General features: G+C 42.5%; 1 protein-coding gene across 3 annotated transcripts in view; it reads left to right on the top strand.

The window, feature by feature from the left end:
* The window catches only part of RYR3 (ryanodine receptor 3), a 557,501-nt gene that overhangs the window by 321,219 nt on the left and 215,619 nt on the right, over positions 1-20,663 (top strand). For all 3 annotated transcript variants that reach the window (XM_082842048.1, XM_082842046.1, XM_082842047.1), the window contains exons 20-23: positions 11,455-11,671; positions 16,146-16,250; positions 17,904-18,007; positions 19,275-19,358. In XM_082842048.1, the coding sequence (XP_082698174.1) occupies positions 11,455-11,671; positions 16,146-16,250; positions 17,904-18,007; positions 19,275-19,358 (510 nt within the window). The remainder of the gene's footprint in view (positions 1-11,454; positions 11,672-16,145; positions 16,251-17,903; positions 18,008-19,274; positions 19,359-20,663) is intronic.

Raw genomic sequence — 20,663 nt, 5'->3', positions numbered from 1 at the left:
TCCATACGGTTCTCCATAGTGGCTGAACCAATTCACATTCCCACCAGCAGTGCAAGAGGGTTCCCTTTTCTCCACACCCTCTCCAGCATTTATTGTTTCTAGATTTTTTGATGATGGCCATTCTGACTGGTGTGAGATGATATCTCATTGTAGTTTTGATTTGCATTTCTCTAATGATTAATGATGTTGAGCATTCTTTCATGTGTTTGTTGGCAGTCTGTATATCTTCTTTGGAGAAATGTCTATTTAGGTCTTCTGCCCATTTTTGGATTGGGTTGTTTGTTTTCTTGTTATTGAGCTGCATGAGCTGCTTGTAAATTTTGGAGATTAATCCTTTGTCGGTTGCTTCATTTGCAAATATTTTCTCCCATTCTGAGGGTTGTCTTTTGGTCCTGTTTATGGTTTCCTTTGCTGTGCAAAAGCTTTGAAGTTTCATTAGGTCCCATTTGTTTATTTTTGTTTTTATTTCCATTACTCTAGGAGGTGGGTCAGAAAGGATCTTGCTGTGATTTATGTCATAGAGTGTTCTGCCTATGTTTTCCTCTAAGAGTTTGATAGTTTCTGGCCTTACATTTAGGTCTTTAATCCATTTTGAGCTTATTTTTGTGTATGGTGTTAGGGAGTGATCTAATCTCATACTTTTACATGTACCTGTCCAGTTTTCCCAGCACCACTTATTGAAGAGGCTGTCCTTTCTCCATTGTACATTACTGCCACCTTTATCAAAGATAAGGTGTCCATATGTGCATGGGTTTATCTCTGGGCTTTCTATCCTGTTCCATTGATCTATCTTTCTGTTTTTGTGCCAGTACCATACCGTCTTGATAACTGTAGCTTTGTAGTATAGTCTGAAGTCAGGGAGCCTGATTCCTCCAGTTCCTTCTTTCGTTCTCAAGATTGCTTTGGCTATTCGGGGTCTTTTGTGTTTCCATACAAATTGTGAAATTTTTTGTTCTAGTTCTGTGAAAAATGCCAGTGGTAGTATTTTATTCTTTTTCTCACAGTGGTAAATGGGAGTGTTTCCTTAATTTCTCTTTCAGATTTTTCATCATTGGTGTATAGGAATGCAAGAGATTGCTGTGCATTAATTTGTATCCTGATACTTTACCAAATTCATTGATTAGCTCTAATAGTTTTCTGGTAGCATCTTTAGGATTCTCTATGTATAGTATCATGTCATCTGCAAATAGTGACAGCTTTACTTCTTCTTTTCCAATTTGGATTCCTTTTATTTCTTTTTCTTCTCTTATTGCTGTGGCTAAAACCTCCAAAACTATGTTGAATAATAGTGGTGAAAGTGGGCAACCCTGTCTTGTTCCTGATCTTAGTGGAAATGGTTTCAGTTTTTCACCATTGAGAATGATGTTGACTCTGGATTTGTCATATATGGCCTTTATTACGTTGAGGTAAGTTCCCTCTATGCCTACTTTCTGGAGGGCTTTTATCATAAATGGGCATTGAATTTTGTTGAAAGCTTTTTCTGCATCTATTGAGATGACCATATGGTTTTTATCCTTCAATTTGTTAATATGGTGTATCACATTGATTGATTTGTGTATATTGAAGAATCCTTGCATTCCTGGAATAAACCCTGCTTGATCATGGTGTATGATCCTTTTAATGTGCTGTTGCATTCTGTTTGCTAGTATTTTGTTGAGGATTTTTGCATCTGTGTTCATCAGTGATACTGGCCTGTAGTTTTCTTTCTTTGTGACACTTTTGTCTGGTTTTGGTATCAGGGTGATGGTGGCCTCGTCGAATGAGTTTGGGAGTGTTCCTCCCTCTGCTATATTTTGGAAGAGTTTGAGAAGGATAGGTGTTAGCTCTTCTCTAAATGTTTGATAGAATTCACCTGTGAAGCCATATAGTCCTGGGCTTTTGATTTTTGGAAGATTTTTAATCACTGTCTCAATGTCAGTGCTTGTGATTGGGCTGTTTATATTTTCTGTTTCTTCCTGGTTCAGTTTCGGCATGTTGTGCATTTCTAAGAGTTTGTCCATTTCTTCCAGGTTGTCCATTTTATTGGCATAGAGTTGCTTGTAGTAATCTCTCATGATCCTTTGTATTTCTGCAGTGTCAGTTATTCTCCTTTTTCATTTCTAATTCTAATGATTTGAGTATTCTCCCTTTTTTTCTTGATGAGTCTGGCTAATGGTTTATCAATTTTGTTTATCTTCTCAAAGAACCACCTTTTAGTTTTATTGATCTTTGCTATTGTTTCCTTCATTTCTTTTTCATTTATTTCTGATCTGATCTTTATGATTTCTTTCCTTCTGCTAACTTTGGGGTTTTATTGTTCTTCTTTCTCAAATTGCTTTAGGTGTAAGGTTAGGTTGTTTATTTGAGATTTTTCTTGTTTCTTGAGGTAGAATTGTATTGCTATAAACTTCCCTCTTGGAACTGCTTTTGCTGCATCCCATATGATTTGGGTCATCATGTTTTCATTGTCATTTTTTTCTAGGTATTTTTTGATTTCCTCTTTGACTTCTTCAGTGATCCCTTGTTTATTAAGTAGTGTATTGTTTAGCCTCTATGTATTTGTTGCCCCTTTCCTGTACCAGTTGGATGCTGTATTAATTATTTTAGTCTGACAATACATTTTAACATTTGTAAGGCAAGACCTCATTATAACTCTTTTGTCGCAAAACTTTCTTAGCCATTCTTGATACCTGCCTGTTAAGGAGATCATAAGTGACTGAGTGGGAGACTAGAGTCAATACAGTTAGAATCACGCTGGTTTCCATTGGAAAGGGCCATGCAGAGAGGAGGGTTGTGGAGAGCAGACACTTAAAGCTGGGACCACAAAAAATCCATCTGAGAGCTTCTAGTATCCAACTGATGGGACTTCCAGAGTGATACCACTGTGATAGATCTCAGTACCTCCAGAAGATGGATAAATCAAGGCATACACATATATTTTCCAAAAAAGGATACAACTTTCATTCTGTCTCAGTTAAATAGACTATTTAGGAATAAAGAATTATCCTTTGGATATGATATTCAACTTTTGGAATTTGACACAGATATGTAAACATACATACTCTACAGCAGGGGTTCCCAACCCCCTGTTAGGAACTGGGCCACACAGCAGGAGGTGAGCGGTGGGCAGCAAAGCTTCATCTTCTGCTCCCCACTGCTCGTGTTACCACCTGAACCATCCCTTCCCAACCCCTGTCCATGGAAAAATTGCCTTCCACGTAACCAGTCCCTGGTGCCAAAAAAGTTGGGGACCGCTGGTATACAGTACAGGTGTACCTCGTTTTATTGTGCTTTGCTTTATTGCAATTTTTACACATTGTAGCTTTGTGGCAAGCCTGCATTGGGCAAGTCTATTGACACCATTTTTCTAACAGCATTATTTTTTAATTAATGTATTTACATTATTTTTAGACAGAATGCTATTGTACACTTAACAGACGACAGTATAGTGTAAACATAGCTTTTGTATGCACTGGGAAACCAACATATTCATGTGACTCACTTTATTGTGATACTTGCTTTATGTGGTGTCTGGAACCAAAGTCACAATATCTCCAAGGTACGCCTGTAATGTATGTTTGCAAACATACATAGCAACACAGTATACACATCCCTACACAGGTACACACACATATATAGACATATTTATAAACATACCCATGTAGATGGATATAATATATTGAAATTAAGCATTTTCATTGTTTGACGTTCTTGTAACAAATGGAGAACCACTATAGTAAAACCTTACTAAGGTTGTAAATATGCCCATCACAGGTTAAGCCAGAGACTCTAACATCAGCCTTAGGAACTATATTCTAAAGAGCTGAGCGTTCTTTACCTGTGTTTCTCTGTGCTGAGAATATTTCCATGAGAATTTCACCCCAGTTCTCCCTTTTGAAGTGTGATAGAATGTATCATTCCTATTTCTATCCATAGGGAGCATGTAGAAAACAAGAAGTGGTGTTGAAAGACAGAGGCACTGTAAACACAAAGAAAACTGATTGGAACAAAGACCCTCTGGCAATCAGGGGGAAAACCAGCAGAAGCCCCATTGTACATCTTTCCCACCCTATTCCCCGGAAGTAAAGAGAATGAGCAGAAATCTAAATCCAACATAACAGCATTTGGACCTGTTGGCTCAGTGCCTTCTCTGGAGAAGCAAGGTCACTGAGCAGTTAGTTCTCAGGACGGCATTTTCCTGGGTAGTTAATGGCCTTGGTCACCCAGCATCAGTGCCCTTCCCTTTTTTCTTTGTTTTGACCATATCCTACTCACTGGGTTTCACTAATTTTCAAAGAGAGCTCACCTACTTCCCAAGCATCTCATCTGAGAGAAGTGCTTAGCTAGAAGTCAAATCTCCGGAGAAGAGGTCTTTGCCAGTCTGCTGGCTAGTGGACTTCTCTGCATATTCTGTGTTTAGCAAACAGTATATCCGATCTCAGACGTTGCATGGCTTTTAATCATTAACTCATCCACTCGCTCCTCCTCAGGTCAGAGAGATAGGAAATTTCGAGTGTGATATGATGTTTGCTGTTGGGGATTTTTTGAAATCTTCTCTTTGCCAGGATTGTGGCTAGCAGGGGAAGAGATAGGGGGCTCAAAGGTATTCATATGTAGAAGACGTTTCTAGTATCTTGTGTCTAGGTCAGCATCCTTCCAGTGCACAGGAGAAAAGAAGCAGAGTTCCAGGATAAGAACGATGAGACGTTTAACCCATTTAGAAGGCACAACTGCTGAGAGAATTTAAGAACTAGGGGTCCAGATGCGTTGACTTGAAAAGTTAACAGCTTAGACATAAGAGCCTCTTGTTCGTAGCAGTTGAATGAGGGTAAGCTGAAAAGTTATATCAGGGGACTTGATGTTTCTTAAGCCTCCTTTCTATCAGGAAAATATCACCTGTGTCATATTCCTGTCTTTGGTTCTCAGAACCTGATATGGTCTGAGGAGAGATGGAATCACAGTTGGTTGCATACTTGGGAAATACATGTTACTGAAATACATCCAGCCCGTCACACGAAGTCTTTGCTCAGGGTCAGTGCTGGTCCTGTGTTGGAGTAGCCAATTCTTTTATTTTCACTTATGAGCAAATGAGATCAATATACCAGCACTTACTCTTACGTCAATTGGTAAAGTATGATTTGGTGCTGAAACCCAGCACTTCCTCTCTGTGCTACTTTAGTTCAGTTGTACGAAAAGCTAGAAAGAGAAAACAAGATATTAATCCAAGTTAAAGTACCTTATTGAAAATAAATGTGTTTAATAACAAAATTGAAAAGAAGTTATTGTTTTCACCCAATATAGTAGAGTACTTGCCTAGTTTCATAGTGTCCCTCCCAGCAAGGTACAAGGTTATTCCTATCTAGAAAGAGATTCTTCCCTCATCATACAAACATGGAGAATTGTTTCTCATATTTACTTTCAACTTCTGTGAGGACTCTAATTAGATTTCTCTCCTACGGCCCCATTTTCCTCCTCGGTCTTTACCGAGGTCCTTGTCTTGAATTTGTGACCCCACAATTATTTTTATAATTACAAACTACGTTGTTAATAATACCTGATGAGGCCGTCCTTGCCAGCGGTCATTGGAGAGCAAAATCGTTTTCAATTTGATTTACCCACAGTGAAGTGAAAAGCAGCCTGAGTAATTACTAATAAAATCCACCAATCAATATGTGCTCTCTTTTCTAACTGTTATGAATGTGCCTCCTTAGTTTCCTTCTCACTGTGGTTTGTTTGTGGAGTGTATTATTAGTGTAACAGGCCCTCAGTGTAACAACCCTATTCATTCTGGGACAGAATTTGGGATGAGGCATGCGTACCTTGGAGCCCACCCAAAAGGTTGAATTACTTAAATACCAGGAAGCTCTTATTAAAAGGTAATCTCACCCTGCCAAGCGGTATGATGGCCCGGGCCACACGGAGAACATTCCACAGAAGCCACAGTGTGTAGTGAAATTTGAGAGCTGCTTTTAGTTTTGCAGGAAATTGATGAGTTAGTCACTGTAGTAGAATCTATTTTATAGCTATGGTTAAATGCCCCGTAGATCTGCTTAATCTTCTCATGTAACTCTTTTCCCAGCCCGTTCTCGTTTATAAAAGCAACACGAACCAAAGATGGTTGGTATTTGCGGTTGCTGTTTGTTTTCTGTTGGTATCCACCAGGCTTGGCTAAAATTCAGGTAACCAGTAGCTTAGCTATTTCCAGCTTGCTGTGGTCAATGCTGTGGAAATTATTACTGAGATAAATATACTTTTGCAGAGAACGTGATGAGCGCTGGCTGGATTGCCCTGGGCTTTCATCAAACGCTGGCCAGAAAGAAATATGAATGTGAGAGCATACATAACTCAAATTGTTCTCCCGTCTTAGCGACATGGACTAAAGATGCAATTATGAATCATGACTTATGAGTTGAATTTAGGTCAGCAGAAGCTCGCTAATTCTTTCTCCTGCTAACCACAGCCTGTATCTTTTTCTTCTTTGGAACACTATCCCAACTCCTGGGAGGGATTCAATAAGAATAATGGGACATCTAGTAAGACTAAAATGATTTCACAGTTTGCTAGTACGCTATGAATAAGGAAACCTAGACATCCTTTTTGAGCATAGCAAAGGTTTGTCTTGATTTTTACTCTATTTTTTTTCATGGATCAGTCTTTCAGACTTGGGGATTTGCGATAGGTATTCTCATCTCTCCTGCAAACTGGCAAACAAAAATGCACAAATCTTAAAAGATGAAATTGGAAATGCCAGTGGGGATTTTTCAATGCAATTTTCTCTGTTTTTTTAAAATTAGTCTAGTCAATAAAAAATTCCTCTACACATCCTCAAACTTCACTACTCCCAGGCGGCTATTACTGAAGCCATTACTCATCTCTAAAGTGGAGAAATCTAAGGACACAGTCACTGACTGTAATCACTTTAGGAAGAAAAAAAAACCTTGGAGAGCTGATGGCATGTCTGAGTTATAGGAAGAACCCCAGAAGATGATACATGTGCTGTAGTGGAAGAGATTAAATTGATTAATGAAATTGATTTTTTAAATCTATTAATGTAGAGAAAAATTGGAGGGTAAAGAAGAACTGATTTTAATGAGCTCCGTTCTTAAATTATCTTTTTATTTGCAATTTAACATTTTTTGCGATGCTGAGAGATTCAGTGGAACCCAAGGAGCAGGGAAGAATATACTTAGAGAAGAGAGGTTTATATTCTAATTGGAAATTTAAATCTTTTAAATTTCAAAGGATTTAAAAGATAAACAGTAAATGCCAGAAAACAGATTTATCAGAAGAAGTAGACTAGATACGTGTAACTTTTGTTGGTTCTCTTTCCACCCCTTCAAATCCATGCTCTGGACTCCTGGATAAGTTCTTGGGCCAGTTCTATAGCCTTCATTACTTCTTTTAAGGCCAGGAACCATCTTGCCAATACTTTAAAAAAAAATTCCATCTTCTGAGTAGTATAAAAACTCCAGATTCGTATCCAGTTAATATTTGAGCCCGACCCCGCTCCCCCTGCAGGTTGAGGTCGGGCTCCTCTTCAGTTAGCTGGCTCCTTTCTCACGCCCCCCAGGGTCTAGGGTCCAGCCCAGACCCAAGATGACTGGGGGATGGGCGCGTCTGATGGAGTTGGTGCAGCTGCCTTGCGGCATCAGGACTTCTGTAGCGGTTGCACAATTGCCGCTTCTTTCTCTTCTGAGGCTCTTCTGTAGCTTTCTTGGAGGGCCCCAGGCTGGAAGCGCCCAACTCCAGTTCCCTTGACTTGGCTCTGCCACCTGTGCTGGCTGCTCCCCTCTGGCTGACCCCAGACCTCCCCCCTCCCCTCCCCCTCCAGCTGCATGGGCCTCCTACCTCCCGCAGCTCCTGGGTTTCTGATCTCTGCTCAGTCATTTGCCTTTCCGGCCAGAATTCCTTTCTGATGGCTGGCAGCTGGCTCATTTCCCCCTCTGCTCTTCACTATCACTAGGCAGATATGACCCTCACTACATCCAGGGGGTACTCACAGACTTCTGAGTAGTTCCTTACAGCCCTCATTTGACTCCTGATGGGCAAGACCTCCCACCCCTTTCTCCCTGATGGTTTTCTCCAAATGAATTCTTTACCTTTCCTATCAGTGTGGCGGTATGGGGTGGGCTAAAGCTGAAAAGGTTTCCCAGTTTTCTGGTGGATCCTCATAGCTGGTCCAGCACTTCACTTCAGGATGAGAAAATAGTGGCATCCTCTGAATTAGTTGCCTTTGGGACCTCTGCTAAAATGGAGACAGAGGGGATCCCGTTTTAATATCCTCAAATAATTAAAGTGGGCTTCAGGTATTTTATTTCTTTCTTTGGACTGTTTCCTTTAAACCTGTACTTTATCCCCATGATTTCCTTTGACCTGGACCATCTGGGGTCCCAGAGAGAGTTCATGAGGACCACCAATATTGGTGGTGGTTTGCTGGAGCCCTTCCCACAGACTCTGGGCAGCGAGGGAAGGATCCACAGATGGCGGGTGTGCCCACACCGGCTCCCATCCAGTCCCGCCTGCTGGGGAGCAGGGCTCTTGTCTGGCAGGACTTGGGAAGCTACCCAGAACCATGCCTTCTGCCCACTGAAGCACAGCATAATGGCGTTGGAAGACGAATGCTTCAGTAAGCAGTAAACGCTGATTTCTGGCTACGTTAATTTTTCATTTTACGGTCTTTGTGGCCATTCGAGGTGCTAAGATTAAGCTGTAAAACCAGATTACCATTCTCCTTTTAATAACTGAATATAAAAGCAGCACTGTTCTCCCTAAGTGCTACACTGGCTTCCCACCTTTCTTGATATGTTATCTATCCGGAAGACAACAGCAGATTTAAAAGCATAAGAGAAGTGTTAAAACTAAACGGAACTGGCGAGAGAGCTTATGAATAATTAAATCCATCTAGACGTCCTCGTAAGAGATCGTTCGCTTGGCCTTGGAATCCATACGCTAGTGAGTAACGAAGAATACAGTTGCTGTACGAGCTCCCAGGAAGCTTCAGCTCTTCACAGGAAGGATGCTCAGTGAGAAGGGAAAAGCAGAAAACTTCCCACACAAATTCTTTGTTCAAAACAATTTAGTTTTATCCCATAGTTTCAACATGTCAGTAACACAATCTGTTATGTTGCAATTGAATTTTGGAAAGTTCTCAAGAAATTTTAAGTCTTAGTCATTATTTCCTGAAGTTCTACTAAATTAGTAACATTGCAGGCTAATGACTCAGTTTTGTTCTTATATCATTGTTCATAGTCTTAATGCACATAGATCGTGCCCTGTTATATAACATTTAACGTAGGAACATTCACAAGGGACACTTGTGGTTCTAATTCTATATCATTGTTGCTTACTACTTTAAAATGGGAAAGTGGGAGGCTTCATATGATTTCTGTAATTAATTTTAAAACAGCATTTTATAAAATGCTGTTTGGGTAAAGATTTTGTTTATATTGGGAAGGGGGGAAAAATCCTAAATGTCTTTTACTCAGAGAGATTTTCATTTTCCAGTTTTATCATTAGGCTACACACAATCACAGTTACTCAGCCAACACTGAGACTCTCTTGCAACGCTGCCCCACCAGAATATTCCAGTTAAAGGACGTGAGATCTAGTGGAGAGTGTTGTTGTTAGAGCTTTGCTAGATCATAACCTTTCCCACATATACCTCACCCCCCTCCACACACACAGGCTCACTCCATCACCAGTTCCGAACAGAATTGGCCTCTAACTGCTGCTTTCCGGCTTGGCCTTCATCACCTTGGTCCAACCCCCCCTCATGTCTCACTGGGACTAGATTGGTGTCAGGTGCCTCCTACATAGAGCAGCTAGAAGAATCCTGTATTTCTTCCTCCTTAAAATCCCTCAGAAGCTGCTCACCGGGAAGAAAACCCCAGCTCAGAGACCTTGCCTGATCTAGCCCTGCCCCCTGCCACCTCATCTCTTAGCCCCTTGGGCTCTCTGTGTTCTCACTCACACTGCCCTCCACCCAAGCACTTCCCTACCTCAGGGCCTTTGCACGTGTTGTTCCTCTGCCTGGAATGCTCTTCCTCCAGATTTTGAACTCATTGGCTCCTCCTTTCCCCTCGGGGTTAATAAAAATATCTCCCCCTCGGAGAAGCCTTTCTAGCCTCCAATCTAGGACCCGCTTCCTTCCCCGAGTTGTTTCAGTCTCCCTCTTTATTCCCTCATCAGATGTCTCCCAAGCAGTAATTATCCTATTTGTTTCATTGGATGCCTGCTCTGTGACACCAGGGACAGGGTATTCTTTGTTCATTGCTGAATCCCCAGTATGGAGAACAGTGCAAGTCGTATGGGCTCGAATACAACTTGGAGGGAGTGAATACGTGTAGCTGCTACGTGTATGGATGGATTTTTCCTATGTAAAATTATTGTTGATCCTGCAGGGCTGTGTATCTTGCCACGTCTTAATTATTTAAAATTGCAGTCATATTTTCTCATCAATTTAACGTAGTTGCAGTTGATCTGCAAAAGCTCTATTTCTAGTCCCAAACCTAAGAGCCTATGACCCTCACTTTCACCCTCTCCTTGCAGAGAATCTATGGGCTCTAACCCTAACCCTAACTTAATCATATCTATGGGGCTGAAATTCAGCCAGAATGCTGAATTAAAATATTGAAAGACTTCAGTTTGTGGGTAATTAGTGCCTGCCATGACTGTGGCCCCCCAAGGATCCTTCCCTCTTCCTTGGGAGGCCCCTGTGGGCACTGCTGGAGTGGGCCAGAGCATGAGGCCTGGATGACAGCAAGGCGGTGGTGCCCCTGAGAAGGCACTGGGACTCTAGCGAGCAAACACGTGACGCCTGTTTGGCACCGCCATGGCTGTGACCACCTGCTGATGCTTCCTCACAGTCGCCCTCATATGGCTACTTTGGGGAACTGCAGCCTCTTCAGTGTTATCATTTCTATTAATGCCTCTTGGCATGTGTACCATTTCTGTTTAATACTCTCTTGGTCTTTTACCTGCACCCTAAAATGGGAATGTCCTATTTTCCCCAAATATTTATATCATGTTTTCTTTCATCATTGTGTGAGTAAACTCTCTCAAGTAAAAATACTTGAAGTTCTCATGCTGTAGTTTGAATGTGATCTTTTCAGAAAATAACGTCATCATCATCACTGTTACTCTTGTCAAACTGTAGTAATAATATCTACAGTAATGATTCCCCTACTAGAGTAAGGATGAACTTGATTTTTTTTTTCTAGTGGTTTTAAAGTATAAGTTCATTTTTAAGAACTTAGCTGACATGGTCAACTGAGAATCACGGGCACTATGAGTTGACAGTCAGCTTTCTCTCCACTGCTTTGTTGCGTACTTTTGAGTGTTTGCTGTGATGAATCTGAAATCATTCACTTCCCCAAAAAATAATTTGGGTGGGGAGAGCTGATCTTTAACTTTCACTTATTTGGGCTGGCGTATATATTTTTTAACCTCTCTCTTCCTGGTCTCTCCAAATAACAGAGTACGTTTCCTGATGGGGGGACGTCACGGAGAATTTAAGTTCCTGCCTCCCTCTGGCTATGCCCCTTGCTATGAAGCCTTACTTCCAAAAGAAAAGATGAGATTGGAGCCTGTCAAAGAGTATAAACGTGATGCTGAAGGTGTTCGGGATCTGCTGGGTACCACCCAGTTCCTCTCCCAAGCTTCTTTCATTCCGTGCCCCATAGATACCAGTCAGGTAGGTTTGAGCTGCCAACAGAAGGCAGCCCACGGAGATGATGCTGCGTTGTCTTTGAAACATTCTTATCATACATTCTACTGAATTGTCGTGATGTGTGAGCAACCATTATGCTTCACGTTTCCACCATATGCGGCAATTGAGCTCTTGAAGGATTTTGCAACCAATGAACATGGTTAAGCACTTGCTACATGCAAGGCACTGTACTAGGTTCTGTGAGGCATAGGCAGACGTGTGACAGTATTCTCTGGGAATGCACAACCAAGCTGAAGAGATAAGAAGCAAATGTGTTATTTTTTTTCAAGTCCAAATGTAATATGCAGAATGATCGTGTACACAAGTAAATGCTAGAGACGTCCTTTACGCTAGAATGTTTCCAAAAGTCTGTGTAGAGAGAATGGCATTCAGTCAGGACCCTTTAATAAACTTAAATGGGGAGGGGCATCCAGGGGTGAAGTAACAGGAATGGGATGAATGAGAGCCTAGAAGTAGAAACACAAAATAGGGACAGGTGGCAATGAACGTTCTCCTGTGGCTGGATGCTTGGAGGAGGAGCAGCAGGTAGGAGAAGTGTGGGAAGTAAAACTGAAAGCAACAGGGGAGAGCATGGAGACCTCAGAAGGTGCTGGTAAATGGACATTTTCTTTTTTTTTTTTAAGTCTTTATTGGAGTATAATTGCTTTATAACGTTGTGTTAGTTTCTGGTGTATAACAAAGTGAATCAGCGATACGTACAGACATATCCCCATATCCCCTCCCTCCTGCGTCTCCCTCCCACCCTCCCTATCCCACCCCTCCAGGCGGTCACAAAGCACCGAGCTGATCTCCCTGTGCCACACGGCTGCTTCCCACTAGCTATCTATTTTACATTTGGTAGTATGTATAAGTCCATGCCACTCTCTCACTTCGAAATGGACATTTTCTTTCCCTTCCCAGTGTCTCTGTTTTGAGAGACACACGTTCACACAGTTATGATGAGGAACATACAACAGCTTTCCAGTGCCTCTGCCATGCCAGTGCTATTCACATCACTATTCTAGATGTTAGAGAAAATAAATGTAAAGGCACCTTGTCTCTGAGGCACTTGGGGTAATAGTTTGTAGGAGTATGGCTCTTTTAACCTGTAGATGGTCTCTACAGTATATTTTCCCATAATACCTCTATGGCCCTGTTACATTCAGCTCTGTGTGTGTGGTCATGCGTCTGCTTCTTACCTCCTGTGGCTAATGATTGTGAATTCTCATTGTCTAGAAATCACAGTGTCTCTCTGCCTGCTTCACAGAGCCTAGTACAACACCAGGAATGTAGCTGGAGTTGAGAATGTTGATAGGAAACGAGGTAGGAGTTTGTGAGCCAGAGGTAATCCTAGGAATCGGATCATCTGCTTGCTGTGTATTTTAGATAAGAAGTTTGAGGGCCAAAGAACTAAATTAGCTTTTCTGTGGACACAAGGCGGTTAGTGCCCAAGCAGGGAGAGGTTGTACTCATGGACATGATTCCTACTTCTCTGTGCTGCCCTCCTTACCAAGTTATCAGAGACGTAGGTATTACTCAGAAAAGGCTTCCTGGAGGAAGCAAGCCTCAAAGAGAGTTCAAAAGAATGAGGGGAGGTTTTGATGAGGGAGGAAAGAAGTACTGGACCAGAGTGAGAAGAGTTTCTAAACATACAGAATAGAAGATTTGAAAATCAAAGAATGGAGATAAATCAACAAGCCAGATGAACTTGGATGTCTGGACCCAAAGCTGAATATGTATAGACCCTGGAATGAGGGAAATGTTGCTGGGAATCAAATAATAAGGAAGTTCTCTTTGGAAAGGTGCAATTTATTATTTTGAATGAGACTTTGTAATTTTTTAGAATCTATCAGTCTGTGAAATTATTGTCTAAAGAGAAGTTAAATACAAGATACACAGTCAACTCCATCCTGCTTGGGGCACATTAACCAGTTTGCAGATAAAATGTTGTTGACTAGATCCCTATCCTTCAGTGCTACCTGTGTCCAGTGCTTGAAGCACCCCCAGGCCCTTGCTGAGTGCTGCGGGGGAGGAGCCCAGCTCCTAGCAGCCTTCCCTGGGGACGTCAGTCTCAGGCCCCAGCCACCCAGGAGGCAGTTACCAAGCCAATATTACTCTATCCCAGCTAGTCGCCAATTGAGGTCACTGAAATTATGATGTAGGATTGTTTGTGGAGGCTTCTTTCCACATTTCCCCCTTTTGCTGAAGCGAATGGTTCCTTCACATGGAAATCCCCCTTCAGGCTGTGATTAATTTAAACAGATTAAATTAGTTAACCAATAAAACTCAAATACAGTTGTCATTTGTTTACTAATAATTTCCCCCACTTTGCTCCTTATCAAAACATTATGCCGCTTAACTTTGACTTTTCAATAAGAAGTTGTTTTGTTTTTAAAGAGTGTCTTTAGTTGAAAGGCCAATAGTGGTTATGACACATAGTTAAAATATTTTATTGCTACTTTTCTCTGTGGTCTCCTTATACATCACTGACTTAATATACTTTTTCTACACAAAAAAATATATACTTTTTTTTCCATGAGCTCCCCTCCTTGAAAATAATTGGGATTTTGGCAAGTAGTGGAAACACTAATAATCATTATAATAGAGCTAGAATTGTAGGAGCCAGGGAGGTGATACAGAAGGGAAACAGGTCAAGTGTGCAGGCCCTCCTAAAGCAGGGGGCCATTTCTTAGCCCCAGCTGACTAGTTGCCAGGCAAAAGTGTGGGGCCAATGTTAGCAATCTTTCAACTGGTCAAGGGAAATTAGAAATCTGGATTTTTATATGAAATCTCCTATTTCTTAGGAGCTATCAACTAATAAATGAAAATGGCAATAATTAATTGTTTACTGTTATAATTGTAGTAGTAGTAAATTAAAGAAAGGGGGAAAAAAGGAGAAATTTGAGTCCCCAGTTGGTGACCTTTGTGGAGAGACATGAGCAAGGTACCAGGAAAACACAGAGAAACTTTTCCTGAAGGTACCTGGGGAAGACCTCCAAAAGGTAGTGAGGCATTTGAGCTAACTCCAGAAGGATAAATACTGAGGGAGTTTGTATTAAGACCAGAGCTGGACAGCAGTTAAAGGGGTAAAGACAGATTTTTGCTTAGAAGTTATTGCAGTAGGGGAAAAGGAGCTCCACTATAGAGCTGGGGTCAGTTCTGAATACAACACAAACAACTGGGGATTTACAGCCAAGGAGCAGGTTTCGGGTGCAGGTGGGGTGGGCGTGTCAGTGACGGAAAATTACTAAGAGGAACATCACGGGTTGGGATGGATTCTTGCTAAACTGATCTAACAGGATTCTTACTGAGGGCAGGTCAGATAGATCTGATATCACCTGGGGGAGGATGGGAGATGAATAAGTTTGATCAGACATGGAGGATGATCACATATCAAGGGTGTAGATTGTCACTAAACTAATTTAGCAAGATTCTAGCTAGAACTGGGATCTTGAGGACAAGGCCCAAGGATCAAGCCTAGTCAGAAATGGCTCTGACGCACCCATCTAGAGCTTGGTCCAAGGAGAAAGTCTTTGTCATTTGCCATGTAGCATGGGGGTGGGAAGTATATATATGATGTGTATCATGGGGAGTGCTAATAAGAATTAAGGTTCCGTGTGCAAGGGCACAGAACTGAGCGACAGTGTGACCTTTGGGGAGAATGTCAGGAGCTTTGAAAGGATGTGTTTGGGAGGACCGTGGCGAGAGGACTGAAGAAAGGCACCATATGCTTGGTTAATACATCTAGTCTGTGTCTTGGGAGTGTCAAGGGGCTCTTGGAGGTACTCAGGAGGAGAGTGTTTTGATGTGGTTGTGTTGTCGTGAGCTCATCACTCTGGCCACAGCGTGAAGAATAGATTGGCGGGGAGTTGGGGAGACCAATTGTAAAGCTCTTGCGATGGTCCGGGTAGAAAATAACGAGGTTGAGTGACGTAGAGGAGGGGAACCTTCAGAAAGATGATTAGGAAATAAACATGTTGGGTTTTGTGACTGATTAGGTGTTGTTGGTGGGGGATGTAATGCCAAGAGAAAAGACACTAAGATGACTTTATGGTGGGGTCATTCAACGAAAAGAGGAAATACAAATAAGACAAGAAAAAGGTTTTGAAGGAAAAATAATGAATTCAGCTTTGAACAACATGCTGAGTTCACTTTGGTGGGAAAAGCCTGCAGGTAGTTGGAATAGTAGGTCTGAACTTCAGGAGAGACCATGGCTGGAGGCTGGATGGTCAGGAGTGACCATCTGCAAGTGGATGAGATCTCCCAAGGAGAGAGGATAGAGGAAGGGGAGATACGGTCCAGGGGAAGCCAAGAGAGGAAGGAATCTCTAGAAGTAGCCGCTCCTGGGTGATGTGTAGAGAATTCAGCTGGGGCCCACGATCTGTCTGGACTTCATGCCAGGTTTCAGGGCGGCTGATTCTTGCAGTTGTCACTTCTCACTTCTTCCTTTTCCTTTCAGGTCGTTTTACCACCTCACCTAGAGAAGATCCGAGACCGGCTGGCTGAAAACATCCACGAGCTTTGGGGAATGAATAAAATAGAGCTTGGCTGGACTTTTGGCAAGGTATGTGTTTGAGTGGCCGGGCCAGGGTGGAGGGTTGGGTCGCCTTGTTACCTGGAAGCGTTCTTCAAAGACTCACATGAGAAACAAACCTCATAAGCCCAAACCCACTGGCTCTTACTGACTCCCATCCAGCTCTCACCGAGTACAGCAGCCTTGCTTGGGAGTTTGTTGAACTGCAGTCAGGAGTGCTGGGGAGACCAGCACTGCACAGACAGACCCAGGAGCCTGTCTCCTTCTTACTCCCAGATGCTGGTCTTTTTCTTCAGGGAATATCGAATGTGGTCAACCCTTAGCTCCTCCTTCAGAGCCCCGCATCTCCCTTTCTCTTCAGAAAAAGCTGTTCTCTCTGCATGGCTGGTGAAAAGAGGCTGATTCATTGTTGTGAGTCAGAGTTTGTTTAGTGTGGTTTTCAGATGCATCACTAAGATTAATGGACACGCAGAGGAGGTTAAGGAATCTCTTTCACTAGAAAACATTTTTCAAAGAGGATGTAAATTGACTTTGTTCCGTGACTTGTATAAGGTCATGTCTGAGGGCAGAAGGATCTGTGATTCTGAAGCTCCCTACGACCCTGCCACTCTCAGATTATACACATTCCAGCTTTACTGAAAGCGTCCCTGCACTCTAGCACTTATATATTGAACTAGCTCCCATAAATATCCTCCTTATATACGACCACCTCTTTGCTGTATGCTCTTTTAACACCACAAACCTCTCCTTTGAGAACGAATTACAATTGCAATTGTAAATTTATTTCTATGATGATTGTATTACTACTCCATCAGACTGTATCCTTCATGGGGCTGGGGCTACCCCAGCTCACCACTGAACTCCTAAGGTCTAGCTCACTGCCCACCACATGGTAGACATTCGACGAATGTTTGTGGAATGAATGAATGAATTAGTTAATGTCTGGATCTACACCGTCCAATACAGTAGCTATGGGCCACATGTGGCTACTGAGCATTTAAAATGTGACTAGTCTGAGTTGAGATGTGCTGTAAGCGTAAAATACACATTGGATTTTCAAGGCTTTCTATGAAAAACTAATATAAAGTAGCTCAGAAATAATTTCTTATATTAATTACTTGTTAAAATGGTAAGGTTCCAGGTGTATTGGGTTCAGTAAAATACATTATTAAAATTCATTTCACCTGGTTTTTTCGTTTGTTTTGTTTTGTTTTTGTTTTTTGTTTTCTTGCTTTTCTCATATGGCTACTAGGAAATTTGAAATGACAAATGTGGTTCACGTTGGTGGCTGACTTCGTGCTTCTATTGGACAGTGCTGGCCCAGATTCTGTAGTCCTTTATGTTCTGAAGAATGCTACCCTGCAGTGGCACTGTGGTTCCATGAGTTTTGGACAGGCAGGAGCATGGCTACCACGCATAAAATGGCTTCTCTAGGAAAGTATGTTCTGAATGCAGACACTTGACTAGAAGCAGTCCACAGAACACAAGCCACTGGCAGCCTGGGGACGGCGTGTATCATTTATTAGAGAGAAGATCGTCTATTTGCCTATCAGCAAATAACTATCTTTGTCTTGCCTGATATGAATTACCTGGGCCATGTTTCAAAAGCGTGTCTTTTCTGTTTCCCAAGGCAGTGCCAGTTGTCAAAACTTAAATTATATTCTTTCTTATGTTGTCACCTAGATACGGGATGACAACAAAAGACAACACCCCTGCCTTGTTGAGTTTCCAAAGCTACCTGAAACTGAGAAGAATTATAACCTACAAATGTCAACTGAAACCTTAAAGTGAGTGTTTAATTGAAGTGAATTTGGACTAAACAGTGAGTGGATGATTTAATGCCTTATAACTAAACTACAAACCTGTTGTCTCTCGAAAACGTGATGCATTCTGACAGATTAGCCAGGATGGGGATTATTCACGCCACGAAAGGGTTCAGCATCGTGAATAACACATCTACTATTGTTATTTAGCATATATAGTTCTTTAGAGACCATTTGCTATTTGCCAGGGACAGGGAAAAGGTAGGCAGAAAAAAAAGAAGAGAAACTTAGAATCAAAGGACCAAGTGCCACTTCTAGTTCATGTATAATCAAGGAAAGAAGATAGGATATATAGTAGGTTCTAGGTCATACTGAAATTGGACAACTTAACCTCTCTAAGTCTCCATTTTCTCATCTACAACATGAGGCTAGTAATAGTTCTTATCTCTATATAATTGTTGTAATGGTTCAATGGGATGATAAATATTTTTTATAAAAGATAAGGCATTTCTAAAAATGAATGGGAAAACCTGGTTTAATTCACAAAAATTCCATTTAAAAGTAACTTTTAGCTTCTCTGTGATCCCACCTGTGGTTTAAACCCTGATTCAGATCTTCATTTTTTTAGCCCCATCTTATATCTCCCTTCTCGAATTCCCTTTGTGCTGGTTACCTGTGCTTCTCTGCATTGTATTTCTCTGTCTGATAGTTGGTGCAGAACTTTTTAACACTGTGGTCTTGCTGGCATAATGACGCTCTGTCAGGTTGCTTTGTCTCATAGGCTCCCCGTATGTGATGTCTTCCATCACACCGACCCTTCTTGAGGATGTGGCTTTGGTACCTCATGGTGTCCAACACAGCTCAAGACACTTCGTACAGGGAGCACGTGGGAAATACTTGCTGACCTCTGGGTTCTCCCAAAGGGGCTATTAACTAACTTTTTGTTGCATTCTTGCTACCGTCTAAATCACGAGTTGGCAAACTAAGGTCCACAGGCCAATCTAACCAGCCACTTACTTTGGTAAAAAAGTTTATTGTAACAAAGCCAAGCTCATCACTTTGTGTGTTTTCTGTGGCTGTTTTCGCTCTGTAATGGCAGAGGTGAGTAGTTGTAGCGGAGACATAAAGACCACAAAGCCTGAAACGTTTCCTCTCTCGCCCTTTACAGAAAAAGTCTGGTAACCTCTGGTCTAAGTGAATGAATATTGTATGTTTTTATCACACAGGTTAGGGTTCTCGCTGTCCTTCACCTTGCAGTTGACCCTTGTTTCCTCTCTCTGTTACGTCACAGAACCCTCCTGGCCCTGGGGTGCCACATCGCTCATGTTAACCCGGCTGCTGAAGAGGATCTCAGGAAGGTCAAGTTGCCCAAAAAGTAGGTGATCATTTAATGGTCAGAGACTTTAATGCTTCAGTGTGACTTTTTAAACTGGGAGGACAGGAGGCCCACGCACAGAGGCAGGTGATGGCCCCAGATACTTCTAGCACCAGCTCAGGATGTCTCCACCAGGTACCTAGACTGCCCTGAAACCCCCAGACGGAAGGCGGCTGGAGTAGAGTATTTTCAGTGCTTCTGCCTGGACCTATACTACTATCTACTAGGGTTAGTTTTGAGCCAGATGTGGCACTCAGATGGATACGCCGTGTTGGTCTATAAGAATAGCAGTTGGCACGGGAGCTTGAAGATCGTCGGTAGCCACAGCAAAGATTCAGTCCTCTGTCACTGGGCCAACCTTGCAAGTCCCTTGTGGAAATGTGCGTCACTGCCAAGATTTAATTTGGCCCCTAAATCTGCATGTGTCCTCTCCCTCTCGCCCGTGCATTCACCGAGCCATGTGTTCTCACACATTCAGATGCGAGCCCACGGGCGCATCCCCTGGCTCACTTGCTCACCCGCACATGTGCCAGCCTCGGGTGCGCACGCGTTCACACCCAGGTGTCGTAATGACTTATGAGCCAAGGCAGTGCCGGCTCTTAATCAAATGCTTATCTTCCCCTTCCTCCCTGTGAAACTCCCAAGCTGCCAGGCTCCACTCTCAGAGGCAGCTCCTGGTGCCAAGAGCAGCTCATCTGAGAGGCAGCAGCTGAGAGGTGGCTGGGGGCGGTGCTCAGCAAGCAACGCGTGTTGACTCTGCCCAAAGTCAGGCATCCCTAGAAGGTGGACGAGGGGCAATATCACGCCTACAGTCGACCTTGTATCTCGCGCTGCTCACAGGTTCTTGGGTCGAGTAGCGCTGGTCTGCAGGTCATCACATTTGGGCTCTGGCCCTGATCTGGGCAGTCCGTGGCCTTGGGGCCCTGGATGCCCCTGGACTCACATTCCCACGTGACTGTGGTCAGTTACTCTCCTGTGAGTCACTCCACACAGGGCCCTGCTCCTCTCCACTCACACGATGCGTCTACCTGGACTCACACTGAGCTTTTCCCGTCTTCACGTTATCTATCAAATTATCTGTCGAATTACAGACATTTGTGACTCCTGGACTGGACAGCAAACCATGAAGATCATTCAAGCTCACAAACTCTCTCATGTTATGATTTTTTAAACTTCTCAAAATGAAGGTTTAGTTTTCTAAGACTGAGTGATCATTCTTTGCTGATTTGTAAGAAACCGTTTGGCTCAAGGTCCTGTCCGTGCCAATGTGGTCAGAAGCTTTTGTGCTTTTGAAGCGAGACCAAG

This window comes from Leucopleurus acutus, assembly GCF_964270905.1.
Source record: "Leucopleurus acutus genome assembly, chromosome: 1".
In the NCBI taxonomy this organism is placed as follows: domain Eukaryota; kingdom Metazoa; phylum Chordata; class Mammalia; order Artiodactyla; family Delphinidae; genus Leucopleurus; species Leucopleurus acutus.
Note: the sequence above shows the minus strand (reverse complement) of the source record. Positions and strands in the feature narration are given on the sequence as shown.